Below are 17,056 nucleotides of genomic sequence, written 5' to 3'. Positions count from 1 at the left end.
GCCATGTGAAATGCCCAAACGTGTGTCGTGTATGTTTTGGAATGGAGGGGGGTGGTTTGGCCAGAAAGGGAAGTACATTTCTGTCATCTGTCTAGGAATAATGCCAAAATGTCCTCCATTTTGATGATGCCTAAGAAACATGCATTTATATTAACATTTTAAAAAAATCATCAAATTTTTTCACGTGTCCTCCATTTTTATAAAAATGTGCCCTACATTTGTCCTACATTTGTCCCGGTTTAGAGGTTCTGACTTATGGCAACCCTAAGCATACCTCCAAAGAGACCCGAAGCAGCTTTATTTTGGCAGTCTGTAACAGGCCTATGATTCTATGATTCTTCCTCCTCTTCCTCTTCCTGCTACTCTTCCTCCCTCTTCCTCTTCCTCCTTCTGCTACTCTTCTTCTTCCTTCTCCTCTTCCTCCCTCTTCCTCCTCCTTCTCCTCCTCTTCCTCCTCCTGCTGCTCTTCCTCCCTCTTCTTCCTCCTCTTCTTCCTCCTCCTCCTCCTCCCTCTTTCTCCTCCTCCTGCTACTCTTCTTCTTCTTCCTCCTCCCTCTTCCTCCTCTTCCTTCCTCCTCCTCCTCTTCGCTGGGCCCGGCCCGGCCCATGAGGGGACCAGAGGAGGAGCTCCTCCTCTTGAGGCTGACTGGCCAATGGGGGCAGAGTGGAGCTCCAACAGCCCGCCCCCTGCCAGCAGCCATTAGCCAGCCAGCCCCAGGAGGAGAAACTCCTCCTATTTAGCCCTGCGCACAGTCCTGCAGGCGCACGCAGGGCTACAGGAAGCCGCCGGCCTGCGCGAAAGGCTTTAGCATCGGCGGCCTCGGCGGTGGCGTGCTATGCACTGCACACACTGCGTACAGTGCAGCGCAAAGGCCGCAGGAGCGGCCACGTGCAGGCCCTGCTGGTGCCAGCGGCGGCAGTGGGACCCAGCAGGCCCCTGCGGATGAGAAGGAGGAGGCAGAGGAGGAGGCGAATGTGGAGGTGGGTGGCCAGCTGGCTGCATGAGCTGCAGCGGCCACAAAGAAGGCGCACGCGGGGGTGGAGGTGGCTGTGGGCGGGGCAGTCCCGCTTTTGGTGGGAAACCGGACTGGGATCGGGCCAGCACCGCCAAAAGCGGGATTGTCCCGCCTGCAGGCAGGATATGGCATCCCTACCTGTGAGCCATTACACATTAAAACATTGTTTGAACAAAAAAGACTTTGCTGACTGGCAAAAGGAAACCAGGGAGGGAGACCAGCTGAGGTCTCACAGAAGGGAGAGTGGGGGCAGCCACTGAGAAGGCTTTCTCTCATGTCCTGACCAAGTGAGCCTGTAATAGTGGTGGGACCAAGAGAAAGTCCTCCCCTACAGATCTTAGGACTCTGGAAGGTTCATATAGGGAGATACAGTCATTCAGATAGTCTTGACTTAAACTGTATAGGGCTTTATAAGTCCTGACCATAACCTTCCATCTTGGCAAATTGCAGCCTTCACTGCAATGTGAAGTTGTTGTTGCTGTTGTTCTGTGCCTTCAAGTCATTTCTGACTTATGGCGATCCTAATATGAATCTATCACAGGATTTTCTGGGCAAGATTTGTTCAAAAGGGGTTTTCTATTTCTTTCCTCTGAGGCTCAGAGAGTGTGACTTTGCCCAAGGGCACCCAGTGAGTTTTCATGGCCAAGTGGGGATTCCAGTTCTAGAGTCATAGTCTAATGTTCAAAGCCACGCTAGCTCTCACAAATGTCATATACTCAGTTCCAAACTTCATCAGTGGTATTGTCCCAAAATACAGCAGGATGAACTGAGAGTGTGGATACAGATGTGTTATACCTGTGTATGTGTGTCGTATGCCTTCAAGTCATTCCTGACTTATGGTGACCTTATGGTGAACTTATCATGAGGTTTTCTTGGCAAGGTTTTACCCTGACATATATCAGAAATGTGAACTTAGGGGCAGAGGAATTCCAAGATGTGGGATGCCAACATTGCAAGAGTTAAATTTGTTCCTTTGTGCCTTATTTAAATTTTAATGCATTTTTAAAAAGTCATATATAATTCTGGTTGTATTGATTGCTATGAAGTTGCACTCCTTATTAATCAATGGCTCATCTTCACATCAATGTATGCCATCAAAAATAAATGGTTACAACAATGAGTGGACAGAGTAACAAGATGTAAGCAAGAAAATCTTTGACATTCAACTGTCCTAGTTTGGCAGAGAAAGTCCTGATTATTCTTTTGTCATCTCATTTTTCCAGCTGTTTTTACAATATTCAATTTTCTTACTCCTCCTCCCCACTTTTCCTTGGCTTTCTTCAATAGCTACAAACTGAGTTCAGAATGCAAAAGTAGTTTGCACTTAAATTAACTCAGAAGAGCAGGAGAGGAGAAGAAGAGGGAAAATGTTGCACTTCTCAGTAGACTCAGGTAAAAGCAAACTGCTGCAGCCTTTCCTAGTTTGTGTCTTCTTTCACATTAATTGCTTTTGCCATCTTGATCATGCTCTAACATTACTTGGTCACAAGCATCCCGGTTTTCGTCTGTGAAACGTTGAAGGGTATGGGACCCTGGCATTTGTACGTACATTATTGTACTTGTCTGGCAGTTTCTTGACAGAATGATTTCTGTCTATCCAGTGCCAGGACTATCTCCCTTTCCAGCACACTCCTGTGTTGCATTTGCAACAGGAAAAGCTTCCCTTCAAATTGTGGAGTGTGTGTGTTGTGTGTGTGTTTGAATCCTGGCAAGCTCCTCAAGAGTGTTGTGGGGAGTCTAGCCAGTTGGTGAGTGCTCTAATCGAAACCAGCTGTCCCCAGACTGAGGCCTCCCATTTGCATTGTTTAACATACTTAGAAAATGAAGTGTTCATTTTTAACATTCCTCCTCCAATTGGTTTAATGCTGAATTACAGAAGAGAACTAAGCAAAACCAGGTGCTTTTTTGCTGTATTCTCTCCAGTGTCTGAGGAGGAGCAGATCTCTCCTTCTCCCTTCCCTCTTCTCCCCTCCTCCCTCCCCTCCTCCTTCCTTCCCCTTCTCTCTCTCTCCCCCTCTCTCTTTTTCTCTCCCTCTTTTTCTGTCTGTCTCCCTCTGTTTCTCTATGATTTGGTCTTTCATTCTCTGGAATAAAAATGATGGTAGGACTGAAGTTCTAGCAAAAGATTTAAGGTACAGATCTGCTTTTGGCTATCCAGCTGTTCAGACACTATTTCTCTCTCTCAGCTTTCTTCATCAGTTTTGGACATGATAGGACTGAAAAGGTAGGTGAATGCTCTAAATTCTGTTCCCCCCTCTAACCTGTTTGCTGAGTGCAAGTTCCTGTCAGTCCCTGAGGTTGCTCATCCCATCACACTTGCTCATGTTGGCTGTAAAGGAACAAGCAGGGAGAGTGGATGTGGTTGCATTATTTTATGATCTACCATATAGAAATAACATATTCTTTGCACTGTTTTCCGCCCTTTGTAGCTTCAGAAACTTTCAGAGACTTTGAAACTTTTTCTGCTGAAATGAGCATTAGCAGTTCATTATTTTCAGGCTGAAAACTTGGGAATGATTGTGATACATTTTTGCTCTTTTGGTTTTAATTTAATTTAATTAACAGTTTCAACTATTAGCTAGGTTTCTAGCTTCTTTAGCTAGAAAGTGTATTCATCCATCATGTGTTGTGCCTATTATGCTCCATTCTCCTTGAGAGTATGTGTCCTGAAGAAGTGACTGCAGATTAACTCATATGAAAGGAAATTCCTCTATTGTTTTGCAAACTGGGAAACATATTTTAAACCAAATAGGAAAAAGTCTGTGAGAAAGTACAAACATTTGTTGACTTTTTTCACCACTGCTGTAGGTCAGGGGTGGGAAATATGTGGCTTGGTAGATGTTGTAGGACTGCAAATCCCATCAGTCTTAGCCAACATTTCCAATGGGAGGCGATGATGGGTGTTGCCATTCAACACTTACAAGTCCACAAGTGTCCCTTCTCTTCAGCAAACAGAGTATGATATGCAAAACAGATCCCTGCCAGAAGGAACTTACAGTTGAAATTTTGAACAGGAGAGAAAACAAAGAAAAGAATATGGGGGAAAATACAAAGGGAAAAAATAATATATATAGTTATATGAAAGTAGCCTTTGGGTGCTTCAGGTCAAAATCTTGCCATCCATCCTACCTTGAATATGGAATTTTATATGTGAATTTTACAGCTATGGAAGTGTCCAGGTGATGACCTTCTTGTGGTTTCCCTTCATTCCATTTTTTTTCTTTTACCAGAAAATATTATATTGAGGTAGGAAACATAAAACAGGCTGCCATGTAATTAGTAGCACTAGAAGATGTCAGTCTGGTAATGACATTTGTTTCAGTAGAGGCTGAGAAAACTTAAGATTATAAGACTTAAATTTGCAGTTATTAACTGCCTGCTTGCTCATTTGCTGTGACTGGTGCCTCTGAAAACTGCCTTTCCCCTGCACCTAATGTCAGTTGGCAGTACAAATGGACCTAGCAGCAGGACTTTGAAAATAGTACTGCCCACACTTCAGAAGTATAGGTTTATGGGTGGCTAATAGCCATAATGACTAAATAGAGCCTTCATATTGTGGCCATACACCTCCTAATATAATTTGGAAGTCGAAAAGCAGGGTGAGGGGCGGGATGTTGCCTTTACGTCCTAACTTTTGAAATTCCCAATATTTGGCTGGCAATTGTTGGAAAGAAGATGTTGGACTAGATGAAACCCTACACATGATCCAACAGGGCTGGAAAAAATCCTTTTTGGATTAACTGGCTAGTGATTATGAGAATTGTGGTGCAAAAGTAACATTTCCAAGCAGTGACTGGGTCACATCATATATCTGAGCACATCAGGAACTTCAATGTTTGCTTTGCAAACAGATGTGTCATATAGGTATGCTTGCTGAGGATTCAGGAGTGGCCACAGCTGCAGCTGTTGGGTATAGGCTGAGCACCAAGCCTACATTTGCTGTTTTGCAATGCTTGATCCTTGCTGTGACTCTACACTTTAGAGTAGAAAATGAGACAGTAAAAATTTGTTCACACTTGAAATTATGTTGGCTATGTTCGAACTCCCTTGGTCCCTCTGCCTGCCTAAAGTGGACTTTGGATGTCTAAAGTGTGGATGGCATCCTGTTCAGTATTTATGAGATCACAAGCTGCACTTATGATCTCAAACCTTTTGGGATTCATATTTAGGGTCAATCACCCTAGCATCACCCTGAAAACCAAGGCACAGCTGATCAAAGCACAGGATAATGCTGACTGCAGTTTTCTCCTGGTCAAAGGGCACATTGAAAGAAGCAGCTGTGGCAAGACTCTGAAGGGTCAATCCAGCTGACTGTCTCAATAATACCCCACAACTGGGAGAGCAGTGCAGTAGTCTTTCCCAGTGCCCCAATCAGAGTGCTGCTTGATTTAAGAGATAGGCACTGTTGAATGTAGTTACCAATATAGGATCTCAGCCAGTATTTCTAAGTGCTCAACTGAAATTTTACGTTACTGCAGTGCTAGAAATGTGGGGACTGAAGGAGATTTTCATAGGAAGACAGAATTCATATTTGGGGAGGCCAGTAGTTGTACCATTGCACTGTTGAAATTGTGCTAGCTCTTCAGAAAGCTTTTTAGGAGATTTATAGACAACATGATGCATGGTGGATGTTGCAGGACTTCAAAATATAATGTGTTGGATTCTAGAGCAACGGCTCTAGGGAACGATTCTCATTTTCTGCCAAGCAAAGCAACATCTCTGTGGTGCAATCAATGACTGAGAGATTTGCTTATTTTTTTTCTGTGCCTTATTTCTTGGACTTGTTCTGAATGATTTGAGAAGTTACTGTCAGAACTGTAAACAGATTTGTCTTCCTCTTCTAAATATATGCAAATCAAACAAACATTTTGTTAGCATCTACTTAGAAACTGGGAAATGAAAACTATGAAAGTGGAAATAGTAAAAGTTTTCTAAAAGTGAAGATCTCCCTAAAAACATATCAAATTAGATTATGAAGTGGTTAGTCTTTCTCCTGTCACAGAGAACAGTGTAATTGCTCTGTAATCTCTTTAATAGGCATAATAGCTAAATCCTTCTGGATACAACCCATGAGTTGTCTTGCAAAATTTGTTGAACTACCTGGCTCTTGGGGGGGGGGGGGGGGGAGAGAGAGAGAAATAAATAGGGACTAGCATAGAGGAACATATTGATGGATTCTGTCTGATCATGTATAAAACCTGCTTACCTGAAAAATAGATCACTAAACAATATTATATTGATGTTGGCCAGAATCATTTATGTCAATTATGAATGGATAAATTAGAATAGTGGTCCCAACCTTTTTTGGGCTACCACCCGCTTTCCTCTTGGGTGACAACACAACCCTAGTGCCCTGTGCCATGTGGCTGAGTGTGCGGCGTGATGCTGGCATCAGGGCATGTGGTGTCAAAATGCTACGCCCTGATGACGCCCCCATGCCAGAGCTTCAAGACAGTCTCTTTAGACCCATAGACAGAGAAAAGGAGATTTTTTTTTAACTATAGGAGCCACTCCAAGGTGAATGACTCTTTCCAAGAATCAACACTGAATACTTCTACCCCTCCTTCCCTAGAGACATGTCTTCCCCATAGAGCTTCAGGTATCCCGCCTCACCCGCAGACATTGTTTCTCCTGTTCACTGTCCAATGAAGGAAAGCAGGAGCAGCAGAGAAGCTCCAACCTGCCAGCCAAGTCCTGGCTAAGCTCCCAAACCTTAAGGAAAATCTCAGATTTGAAAGCTCCATTTTGCCACTGCTCCTCCTCCACCACCAGTCACTCTAACTTCTTGCTCCAGTAATTCGGTCTGTCCCAAAATGGCACTGCTCCAAGCCACAGAAGCAATGCATTGCACCCAAATTTCCCAACCGCTACTACTATCAAAAATTAAAGAGTTGGAAGGAATCCTGAGGGGTCATCCAGACCAACCCCAAATCTCATTGAGATAATCGAAGGCTTTTATGGCTGGCATTCATAGTTTTTTGTGGGTTTTTCAGGCTATGTGGCCATGTTCTAGAAGAGTTTCTTCCTGACGCTTTGCTATCATCTGTGGCTGGCATCTTCAGAGCATTCTCTGAAAATGCCAGCCACAGATGCTGTGGCTCAAGTCTTTAACCTTTGCTTTCCAGATTGTAGTGAAATCTATATTTTAAGCATAACTTTCAAAAGTTCCTGATTCCAAGTGATTGACTAGACTTTAGAAACACATATATGATTTTCCTTTTGAAGAGATCATCATAGAATCATAGAACACAAAATCATAGACTCATAGAGTTGGAAGAGACCCCAATGACTATCCAGTTCCATCCCTGCCATGCAGGAACTCTCAATCAAAGCACACCCGACAGATTGCCATCCAGCCTCTATTTAAATCATTCTCCGAAGGACTGTGTTCCACTGTCACACAGCTCTTACCGTCAGGAAGTTCTCTCCTAATTGTTTTTTTTTTTTTTTTTTTTTTTTGTAATGTACTAAAGATTAAAACAAGGAAGTATGAGTGTTAGATAAATGGTATAATTGTATGGTTATATTGTCTTATTGTTTCATTGCTTTAATGTTTAATCGAAATCACTGTGGTGGGGGCGTGGGACATCACTGTGGTTGCAAGTAGCCAGACTCCTCACTCTTCTTGTGCAGTGGTCTCTGTGAACGCTACGATGCTCTTTTTTTCTGGGGATATAACTGTTGGCATGCTGCAGTTCTAAACACATCCTAAGGTGGTTCCAACATCATACATTCTCAAACGAAGCCAGCTAAGTTTACATATTCCAAAGTAAACCATAATGAAATATGGGGTAGTTCCAATTCAGAGGGGCCAAACTAGAAACAAAAGGCATCTTGGGGTGCGTTCCCCTATGATTATAGTGAATCACTGATTGGTTTAGATGACAGTCATTCCCATTTGAAACTGGTTTCGATCCTACTTTTGATCAATTCCTGTCGTGATAAAGCAAGGCAAACAAAAACCCTGATTTTTCCAGACACTAATTTCTTAGCGGTTCTTTTGAAAAGATCAATTCCGAAGTTTGTTCAACAAGTGGGAATGTCAGATCTGAATTGCATCATTCTGAAGGGGAGGGACTAATGAGAGGGGTGTTTACCATCCCTCCTCAGTTTTTGGTAGATTTTCCACCCTCTCAGCACTGCCTTGTGTCTTGTGGTGTAACTTATGGATGCATGTTCTTTTTAAAATAAAATTGATAGAAGATGGAATGATATAGAATGCTGAATCGCATTTCTATCAATTTTGAAAATAAAATTGATAGAGACGTGATTCATTGGTTTTGGCACTACTTGCCTCACTAGAATCATAGAATCATAGAGTTGGAAGAGACCACAAGGGCCATCCAGTCCAACCTCCTGCCATGCAGGGACTTCAATCAAAGCATCCCTGACAGATGGCCATCCAGCCTCTGTTTGAAGACCTCTAAGGAAGGAGATTCCACTACACTTCGAGGGGTTTGTTCCAATGTCGAATAGCCCATACTGTCAGGAAGTTCCTCCTAATGTTGAGGTGGATCTCTTTTCCTTCAGCTTGCATCCATTGCTTTGGGTCTGTCTCTGGAGCAGCAGAAAACAAGCTTGCTCCCTCCTCAATAGACATCCCTTCAATTTTAAACAGGGCTATCATAGCACCTTTAACCTTCTTTTCTCAGGCTAAACATACCCAGCTCCCTAAGTCGTTCCTCATAGGACATGGTTTCCAGATGCTTCACCATTTTAGTCGCCCTCCTTGGACAATTCCAGTTTCTCAATGTCCTTTTTGGATTGTGTGTCCAGAACTGGACACAATATTCCAGGTGGGGGCTGACCGAGCAGATATGGGCACTGTTACTTCTCTTGATCTCGACACATTTTATTGATGCACCTAAAATTGCATTGGCCTTTTTAGCTGCCGCATCGCACTGTTGACTTTGTTAACTTGTGGTCTACTTGGACTCCCCGATCCCTTTCACACGTAGTTTCATTCAGCCAGGTGTCTCCCCCATCCTATATCTGTGCATTTCATTTTTCCGCCCTAAGTGCGTAGTACCTTACATTTCTCCGTGTTGAATTTCATTTTGTTAGCTTTGGCCCAGCTTTCTAGTTATGTAGGTGCAGACCAGTGAATCACATCTTCTATCCAATTATGTCACTGATGATGCACAAATGATTGACATGCATTTTAAAGCGGTGCAAACTAGTGGGGATGACAATCATGCAAAAAAAAAAAAGCAATTACAAGGGGATAATGAAAGATCCAGTTTCACAGTGGGAAACATGGACCTTTTGGAATCAATTACCACACGGAGCGAAGGGAATTGGCATCGGTTTATAGTGTATGAGCCTAGATGTATCTTTCTCTTTAAAAATTGCTTTCTTTTATAATCAGAGAGTTTCAACTGAAAGATGATGGGCTGTTTAACCTCATCCCCATAGCTATTTCTGATTAATCAGCCATATTAACATCTAGAAAGTTAGGGGGGGGGGAAGAATATAGGTATCTGTCATTTCCCTTTGGGAATGAAGGACGCTGGGGGGGGATGTTGAACAGAAAAACATATGTGTGTTGTCTGCCTTTAAGTCATTTTAACTTATAGTGACCCTACGGTGATCCTATCACAGGGTATTCTTGGCATAATTTGTTCAGAGGGGGTTTGCTTTTACCTTTCTCTGAGGTTGAGAGAATGTGACTTGCCGCACCCAATGAGTTCCCATGACTGAGCAGGGATTCAAGCCCTGGTCTCCCAGTAACACTCAAAGCATTACACTATGCTAGCTCTGCAGAAAAATAGCAGGATGTAAAAGAGTGAAACAATTCTTCTTGACCTGGTAGCATCAATCAGGAGAGATGCCTGTTGGATTCCTTTGCTTTGTGTGTCAAAATAACGTGGCTGATTTTGGCAACTATGCACCTTGGCTTGGGTTGAGGCCACCATTTTGCTATGTTTTGACTTATCCATGGTTGGTTAACAGTTCCATATAAGATATTTCATTGATAAAATTTTTGTTCTTATTACGGATAGTGACCATTTTGATGGTGGTTGCTGCCTCGTAAATCATGGGGTGACACGGTGAGAGAAATATAGAACTAGTTTTCCACATGCATAAATTATATACCTTTGCATGCATGGGAGGGACAGGGGAAGAAAAATCTGCATGGCCACTTCCATGTGGTCACACATATTGCAATTTATTAGATTAGGGTGTGTTCAAATCACTTCAGTTTGTTATAGAACAACCTGTCATAGCTGCAGTCAGTGTAACCTGAAGGTAAAATAGATTTTCCCATTACGGAGACATGCCCGGGTCATAGACCATGAATGCTTATGTTGAAGTAATCAGTTAATCTTAAAGGTGCTGCAAGACTCCTTTTGGAATTCTTCCCCCCCTTTTCTATTTTGTATATCCGTACTGTGGGCTGGCAGAGAGACATAGCAGGAAACATAAGATTCAAATAGAATAAGATTAAGATTATGCTAATGCAGGGGCGGGGAAAGTGTGGCCCATTTGAGAGGAAATGTTTTGAATTAAAAACAACAACAACAACAACAAATACTCCAGCACATACAAAGCTCTTAAAGACTTTTGCTTCACTTCTTGGTTAACATCCTTGGAAGGCCCTCAAATGCAATGGTATTCCCAGTGTTGGTGTCACCAGGTGTGGGCACCTGGAGTTGCTGGGGGGTGGAGGTGACAGCAACATGCCCTGTGCCCCAGCTGCCTGCCAAGACCAGCTAAGGTCCTGTGGCAGGTGGTGGGGCAGATGTGCATGTACTCACCCCTCCTCTGTTGCCCTGTCTTCCTTGACCAAGAGAGTGAGGGCAGAAGAAAAGGGATGAGTGCCAGCAGAAGCATTGTATGCACATCCCACAGCGGAAGGAGAGCCTAACCAGGTGTCACCCTGTGCAGTCCTCACTCCACACATCCCCTAGTGATGCCACTGCTCAGTTGGCTGAAATTCTTCCACCTTCACCCCAAGAGGGTCTGCAGGTGCACACACAAAAATATGCATTTGTAAATGTAATACACCAAAATGCATTATATTAGGGGAATTGCTTGCATAAGTGCCTATAGTAGGTTAAAGAGTACACAAGTCAGGTATATATTAAGGGATATGTGGAGAGAAAACGAGTACAAATTTTTCAGCAAACCTATTTATGTATTTATTTATTAAATAAAAACTAATGACAAGCTGACCAAAATCATTATAAACAGAGTTCTCTATTCCTAGCTTTAGATGTAATCACATTTTTTCTTCTGAAAAAAGTACTTTGTGTTATGACTGTTTCTTAACTTGATTTAACTGGAATCTATGATATACAGTAACTAGAAATATAACTACTATTCTGCAATAATTGAAATTAAATGGCGGACTGCTTCTTTACTTTTCTTAAATGATGTCCTGCCTATAGATGAAAGGAAGACATACAGAAAATATAACGGCCCCAATAGTTTTATTTCTGTTACATATTAAACTTTGAGAGTTATCCTTTCTTAAAAAAAACTGTACAAAGAAAGAGTCCAAATGCAAGATATAGCAGCTACAATAGTAAGCTCACAGAATGAGATATGAAATTGTTTTAAATATGACAAAACTATTACTAACTGGATTGAAGAGCATTTTGAACAAAACAGCCTGTTTTATTGGACACATGTTAATATAGGAAGAGAATTCTACAGTGTAATTTGGATATGTTGCTATATTCCTGAAAATTTCTTCTACAATGTAGATGCATACATGTGCCCAGACAACATAGGGGAAATGTTGGTGTAATATGGGAAAGAGACAGAAAAGAAGGTGGTATTTGAAAGACCTCATGTTTACGCAGCAAGATCCTCTAATACTCTGCCAGAAGATGCAGAATGGAATTTAAAGAAACAGAAGCCATCACTTCAGTTGGGCCACCTGGTCTTTTGAATTATACTGAATGTTAGCAAGATTTAGCAACATTCTTTTAAAGCCTACAACATATGTTTAAATTTGCATTTTTACAAACTTCCATTCCCTTCTTTTTCTCTAAACACCATACAACAGTTAACAGAACACCAAAATGCTGGCAGCCTTTCAAAAACCCAGTGTGAGTCATTTGATGGCTCAAACTATGTGGGATAATTCTTCAGTGATTCTTCTTTTAGTTTCATAGATGCACACTTAATCACAAGAGTAAACTTAGGCTTAACCCAACTAAATGGGATAATAGGTTTTACTAATGGAAGTGCCTAGTGTTTCATATTCAGGATGTCAGAATTGCAGGACAGTCAGAATTTTAGAACTGGAGGTCAGTGCAGGAGCTAGAATACAGCATGCAGCTCCAGGATCCTTGGCTGATGGCCTTCCAGAGGCCATCCAGCTTCTGCTGCAGAGATGGACACAGTACACCAGATGTGACGTAAGACACAGTACATCAGATGTGACATAACAGTCGCTAAATTCTGTTTGGAGAATTGGTACCTTTCATGTAGGAATCGTGTAGGAATTGAGGAATCAGCAGGAATATGCAGGGCCAGGCTTTCTCTGTTGATGTTACTTTGTGCAGCAGCCACACAACCTACCAGCTTGTGAACTGCTTCACTCTTAAGGAAGTCTCTTCTATATGTGAGGGATTTTTTTCCCAATGGCTATGGGAACCCTGTAAGCAGGTTTACTTTCCTCTGCTGGGAACACCTCTTGTACAAACAGGGAAGCTCCCTTCACACTGAGCTGACCAGGCATCAGGCAGGGATTTGTGACCAGCAGGTGTTGTCAAGTCAGTGAGGCTAGCCTCATGCATTCAAACAGAATTCCTGAAGAGGGCATCTTAATACTTGTGCTTCTGTTAACGCACTGTTAGATTACATTAGGTTTTTTTTAGTAGCCACATCCCATTACAGGCTCATGTTCAACCTATGGCCCACCTAAAGTACATAAAGTACCTTGATCCATTTCACATCTACTTCAGCAAAGGCAGATCTCTTTGCATCATATGTGTGTGCCTGTACTTGGTTCACCCAAGTTCTTTTATGGATTTCTGAGCTGTGTGTACATGCCTGGACTCAGCGTACAAGGGAAGCTGGGAGAATTAGGTTCTGGTCTGTAATTTTTTATTCTGCTGGTGTTCCATTAACTGAGTGCTCTTTGTTTTCTCTTTTTTAGCAACAATGCTCAAATGGGTTTGAGGTGGACCGTACATCAGGCCGATGCTTAGGTAAGACTCTGATTGCATCAGTCACTTTAATCTGGAATTTCACAACCTACTACATTCAGTGTCTTAGGTGAAGGTGAAAGCATTTTGTGTATGGTTGTCTATGGACACTATGGAAATGTTTGGTTTAGGGTATTATATCTGCAACTTTAATCTAGTTATGCTTAGCTTCAGAAAATATTATGCCAATTGGCTATGATGTGGAGAGAAAATGCTCAGGTAGGCCTCTAGATTTGAAATCTATGGGCCTGGTTTCAAATCCATACTTCCTAGATGAATATATCTGGTCAACTAATGGCACCCAGTATATTCATCAGTAAGTATCAAAATATAATAACAAACATTTGGCAGTTTTCTGTCCTATAATGGTACTTTCAAATCTGCCACTCAAAGTAGCTCTCCAATAGCCTAATTGCTGTATTCACAATCAGAACTTGCTCTGCTATCTGGGAGACTGGGATAACAATGATTCAGATAATATGATCTTGATATATAGATACACTTTAGTTAATGAAGTAGATGTTGTTCCTGGGCATTGCTTCTGTAACAGAAGATTTGATAATAATGCAGAATTTACTTGGAGAGAATAGAAATAGGTTCCTACAGCACAAAATAAAAAGAGCATGTCAGCAAAACAAAGAAAGAAGAAGAGTCGAATATTTTCCAGCAAACTTTAGAATTTGAAATAAAACATCCAGGTCAAATAAGCCTTACGTAAATATATAAAAACCTTTGGAACTTTCTAGAGACCAACTGAAAGCCACGTAGAAAATGCATTCAGGGATAATTATTTTTCTTTCACTATCCAACATTTATGTTTTCCATTTTGGTGGTCAGACTTAGAGATCTATGCTTCTTTAACATGCTGGGGGGAGCTGATAAGGCATGATTGTCTGCTCTCTCCCTTTCTCTCTGTCTTGCTGTTCATACTGCTCTGTAAAGGATTCTGGATTAAGCTGCTGTTTACCTTGCTTGTTATAGGCAGGCACACATGGCTACGTGAGGATCAGCTAGAGTCGAATCTCACTGTTTCCTGGCTCAAGCTTTGTCTGTTGCTTTGTTTATTACAGATACATTGCTGCAACCCAACACAGAAAGACTGTGTTTCTCCAGTCTGCCTTTGTCATTCTTCCTATGCCAATGTGCTAAAACATCCAGCTGGAGGGAAGAAAAGGGGAGGCTAGGCAGGCAACAAAAGACTTTGTAAAAAGCAGATTTTTGTTAGAGGCTGCGTTGACAGGTATATCTGTAGTTGTCAAAAACAGTTCCTCCCAAGTCATCCTGAGCTGCAGCTCCTATCATGCCCAGCCAGTCAATGATCATGACGGTTAGAGATGATGGACGGTATAGCCCAAGGCCAAGCCAGTGTGACGTAGTGGTGTGAGTGTTGGATTATGACTCTGGAGACCAGGGTTTGATTCCCATCTCAACCATGGAATCCACAGAGTGATCTTGGGCAAGTCACATGCTCATTCTAGGAGGAAGGCAATAGGAAACCTCCTCTGAACAAATCAGGCCAAGAAAATGCCATGATAAGTTTGCCTTTGGGTCACCATAAATTGGAAACAACTTTAAGGCACATAACAACTGTAGTCCACAGCACCAAAATTAGGGAAGGGTACTCTAGGAATTTAGGATAGTAGAGTTTCTAAATTATATGGTAAGTGACCATGACTTTCTGTTACCATGCTACATGGGTACAGACAACTTTCTGCCATCTTTCCCACAAACCTAATCAACATCTCTCTCTGAAATAACAAAATGGCAGTATTTCTTGAAGGGAAACAATCTGGATTCCCTAAATGGCAGACATTTTCTGATATTGTTATTTAGCTTGTATTTGTTCAAAGTCAGTTTAGCACAGCATAAAAGAACATTAAAATATCAAGAAGAGCTAAAAAGAGATCTAAAAAAATCCTCAGAGTTTAACATCCTGTATCTATGTTTATACAAGCAAGAGTATAAAAAAGGCTGGAGTTCTAGATCAAAAGCCAAGCTTCGCAGCTGCCACATCAAACCATCCAAGTGTAGGAACAGGAGGGAAGGATGACACAATGAAAAGGCAGCGTGGATGTTTGTAATTAGCAATGAAACTGCAGCTTAGAAGGAAAGAAAGCTGGGCCTTGGGTATTCCGCTGATGGTTGTCTTTGTGTCCTATCTTATATGGTGCAAGTCATTTTAAAATGTGATAAAATCAAGGGTGGCTACCATGTGGCGCTTAAGATGTTGAACTGGAAATGTCACAACTCTTCACCACTAGCTATGGTGATTGGGTCTGAATCAGCAGCACCTGCAGGCCGCATGATTCCCACCTCTAGCTTAGACGGACTCCTTGTGATGGCTATTTTTAGCCAAATCTCATTGTGGATGTGTGATGTGGATGTGTTCATTTCAGTTGGTCTCTGCATTTTACTGCATCTTTTAAGTTGTTAGTGTAGTGTAGCAATCTGATAAAAAAGGGGATCTAAGGGATTACAATGGATAGTGTGTAGGTTCTCAGTTGAAATAAGAGACAGTACTGTACTCCTGTAGCTTCAGTAGCTGTGCAAATTTCAGCAGGTGTTGTTGGTCATGTGTTGCTCACCTGCTGAAATTCTCTCCTCTGCACAACCATTAAAGCTAGAGGAAATGTCCCTCATTTCATCTGGCAACCATAATCTTAACAATATTTTTTCTTTCTAGCAGAGAGTGTTTTAGAATGGTAGAGTCATCATCCCTTAATGATTATTATATAGTATAACGTTCCACCAAAAGGGACTGATACTGAAATTCTAATGATATGAAAATGTAATCCAGTAATTAATTAATTAATTAATTAATTAGTTATCAGCTGATTAAAAGTAGAGTAATTAATTATTAACTGATTTCAACAACAGATGACTTTTCTGTGTCTACGTTCCTTCAGATGTCGATGAATGTCGGACTATTGCTGAAGCCTGCAGAGGAGATATGGTGTGTGTCAACCAGCATGGTGGCTATTTATGTGCTCCACGAACAGACCCTGTTTATCGAACACCATATATGAATCCTTATGCAGCTAGTTTATATCCCCCGCCTCCAGCCCCAGCTCCTCCTCCCAATTACCCTACAGCTGCAAGAACTCCTCTCATTTGTCGGTTTGGCTATCAAATGAGTGACAGCAACCAGTGTGTGGGTAAGTAGAAAATTATCTTATAGATTTATGATCGCTGTGTTATGATTATTATATGCAGTGCAACACCCCCCCCCAGGCCATTAATATCTGCTGTTGCACCAGTTTTACATGTTCATATGACTCTTCAAAGGCCACTGATCTGACATGGCATATACAGTGGCAATTAGTGATGCCATTGCCAATGGCATGGCTAATCTGCTGTGGGTTTTGGTCTGATCCTTAATCGATTTATTCAAGAAGCTGAACATTGTCCCTGAAATAAATCCAGCTTTTGTATAGTTTCATTAAAGTTTGCACTAAAACCTGGAGCAGATTCATTGCCCCATTGATACCAGAGCCACCAGCTGCCATTGTTTTATATTTGGCCACAAGCTGGTCTTAAAAAAAAAAAAAAAGCCTATCAAACCTTAACAGTGTGCATGGTTGTGAAGGTTTGAAGAATAGTGAGCACATCTACATAAGTATATGGCAACATTTTCCTGCTTCAAAGTAATTATTTGCATGGTGGCATTTTTACCATACAGGGACTGTTGTTGGTTCCAATGTCAGGGGTGCAGCTTTATTCTAAACTCTTAAAGAGCTATCCAAGGTGCTGAATGCTAGCTGCAAGTTAGTTTCAGCACCTTGGATAGCTCCTTTAAAATCTGGAATAAACTCACAGTTGATTCACTGTATGTCTGACATGGGAACCATTGGCTGCCCTTGGCGCTGAGCTTTGCTCTTT

At 41.8% G+C, this 17,056-nt stretch overlaps 1 protein-coding gene across 1 annotated transcript in view; it reads left to right on the top strand.

Moving 5' to 3' along the window:
• The first annotated feature begins 3,165 nt into the window (after positions 1 to 3,165).
• FBLN5 (fibulin 5) overlaps positions 3,166 to 17,056 on the top strand; it is a 73,016-nt gene continuing 59,125 nt past the window's right edge. The window contains exons 1-4 of the mRNA XM_042460583.1: positions 3,166 to 3,239; positions 10,013 to 10,065; positions 13,127 to 13,180; positions 16,084 to 16,332. Of these exons, the coding sequence (XP_042316517.1) occupies positions 16,128 to 16,332 (205 nt within the window). The 5' untranslated portion in view covers positions 3,166 to 3,239; positions 10,013 to 10,065; positions 13,127 to 13,180; positions 16,084 to 16,127. The remainder of the gene's footprint in view (positions 3,240 to 10,012; positions 10,066 to 13,126; positions 13,181 to 16,083; positions 16,333 to 17,056) is intronic.

Source organism: Sceloporus undulatus, chromosome 1, assembly GCF_019175285.1.
Source record: "Sceloporus undulatus isolate JIND9_A2432 ecotype Alabama chromosome 1, SceUnd_v1.1, whole genome shotgun sequence".
Lineage (NCBI taxonomy): Eukaryota > Metazoa > Chordata > Lepidosauria > Squamata > Phrynosomatidae > Sceloporus > Sceloporus undulatus.
Note: the sequence above shows the minus strand (reverse complement) of the source record. Positions and strands in the feature narration are given on the sequence as shown.